General features: G+C 60.2%; 1 protein-coding gene across 1 annotated transcript; it reads right to left on the reverse strand.

Moving 5' to 3' along the window:
* Nucleotides 1–201: 201 nt before the first annotated feature.
* Nucleotides 202–2,098, reverse strand: EDEM1 (ER degradation enhancer, mannosidase alpha-like 1; the record flags this gene model as incomplete). The annotated part of the gene is made up of 5 exons (XM_005852320.1): nucleotides 202–335; nucleotides 534–622; nucleotides 956–1,105; nucleotides 1,396–1,507; nucleotides 1,660–2,098. Coding segments are annotated over 5 exons (924 nt in total), but the record flags the coding sequence as incomplete, so codon positions are not given.
* Between the last annotated feature and the right edge of the window lie 94 nt (nucleotides 2,099–2,192).

A 2,192-nucleotide genomic window follows, 5' to 3' on the forward strand; every position in this document is an offset into this window, starting at 1 on the left:
GAGGGAGGGATGAAGGGGTTGGGCCAAGAGGATAAAATCTGCATGCCGGTCGCGCGTGGGAAGGAAGGGGAGTGGACAGGAGGGAGGAGGGGAGGACGGGAAGGAGTAGAGGACCGGGGCCTCACACGACAAAAAACACGGGTGCGTATCGAGGGAGGGAGGGAGGGAGGGCGGAAGGGAGGGGCGGGGGAGGGTTGAGGGTTACCTGTGGTCGCCAGTCAGGCGGGAGAGGAGGCCGAATTCCAGTAGGAGGGTGCCGGCTGCAGCGGTACAAGTCTCCCTCGTTTCCCCCCGAGGCACCCCGTGCTCCAGGTTGACTCGGTGGATGGGAATGCCTGGGAAGGAGGGGGAGGGAGGGGGGGGAGGGAAGGGAGGGAGGGGGGGAGGGAGGGGCCAGTGCACCCGTGAGTGGGGTGGGTTGCTTGGGAAAGAGGGAAGAGAGCGGACAGGAAAGACAGTAGGGAAGGAAGTAGGGAGGACATTGGAGGGGGAGGGAATCGGATGGGAGGGAGGGAGGGAGGGAGGAAATCTACCCGTCTGCGTCTCAAAAGCAGGAAGAAGGCGTTGGCCCAGGTCGTAGGCGAGGCGCAAGAGTTCCCCTTGGTAAGGCGGGGTCGCATTGCTGCGGGGAGGGGGAGGAAGGGAGGGAAGGTGGGCATGCGGGAGCGTGAGTCCCATGGACAGTGGAAGGGGGGCGCGAGCCTAGGGACGTGGAGGGAAGTAATGGTCGCAGACAGGGGCTTAGGAGCCAGCTTGTTCAGAGGTGACAGGGAAAGAGCACTCGTCTTACAAGAAGCAAGAATTGAATCCACCGCACACCCAAAAGTAGAAGTCCACAAATAAAGAATAAAAATAGCCTGGACAGGCGTTACAGGCAATACTCTCCCCAACGTGGGAACCTCTTCCCATTAAACCCAAGACCCCCCCCCCCGGCCGTCCTCCCCTCCCTCCCGACCGAAACACGGGCGCCATCTCCTCCGAGAGCAAGATGGAGTGGGCGGAGAGGAGGCCTCCGAGGACCCGGATGGTCGCTTCGAAGACACTGACGGTGACGTTCCGGTCGAAGCGGAGGGTGCGGATGACTTCCTGGACCGCCTGGTAGAAACTGGAGGGGGGAAGAGAGAGAGGGGAGGGCTTGAGGGAGTGGGGTGGGGGTTCGGGACTTCCTCAAGGCTTCCTGAAAGGCCAGACGAGATGTTGCACGGGGGAGGGAGGGAGGGAGGGAGGGAGGGAGGGAGGGAGGGAGGTGTCGATCCAAAAGAGTGCACCCAGCCTCCTAAATGAAAGAAGGTGGCCTTCACCACAAGCCATTTTTTAAGCGACCCCTCCCCGCCTCAGCATATCCTCTATAATTTCTCCTCCCTTCCCTCCCTCTCTCCCTCCCTCCCTTCCTACTCGAGATAGTCGCCTATCACGGCCAGCATGTCCAAGGAGTCCACCAGGGTCAGCGCATACCCCCCTAGCGGATCGTCCAGTGTGCCGCGATCTCGCTTTCTCCAATCCCGACCTGGAGGAAGGAGGCCGGGGAGGAGGCAGGGAGGGGGTGTCCACGCGGGGGAAGGGGAAAGGGAAAGGGAGAGGTTCGCACACAGAACGAAGATATAACCAACCAAGACACATGGTAATCCTCGTCCTCTCCCCCCGCCTTCCGTGCTGTACCTTTGCAGGAGAGCGGCATCAGCTCATCGAAAGGGTAGGCGTGCGCCATATAGCTGTTGAAGGCGTGATAAAACATCTCCCGCGATTCGTCGCGGAGGAGGACGCGTTCCTGCTCGCTGAGATGGACTTTGGGAAGAGGGCGGGTCTGAGGCGGTGGAAACACAGGGGCTGGTTCCAGCTGCGCATTCGTTAATTGAAATGTATGGACGAGAAGGAAGAAGGCGAGCAAAAGGCCTGATGCCAGCCATGAAGCTCTGGAGTATATGGGCAAGACAGCAGACGATGTTCGCTTGAAGCGCAAGGCCATCTCACGTCTTACTAGTACTGAAGCTGATGAAGGAGCGTTGGAGTGACGAATTTGAAACGCTAAGGAGCAGGGGTGGGTGGTGGTGGTGGAAGAGGAGGAGGAAGAGGAGGAGGAGGAGGAGGAGGAGGAGGAGGAGGAGGAGGAGGAAGAGGAGGAGGAGAAGGAGGAAGAGGAGGAGGAGGAGGAAGAGAAGGAGGAGGAGGAGGAGGAGGGAAGGGAAACATAG

The sequence above is a fragment of the Nannochloropsis gaditana genome (genome assembly GCF_000240725.1).
Source record: "Nannochloropsis gaditana CCMP526 unplaced genomic scaffold scaffold1431, whole genome shotgun sequence".
NCBI lineage: Eukaryota > Eustigmatophyceae > Eustigmatales > Monodopsidaceae > Microchloropsis > Microchloropsis gaditana.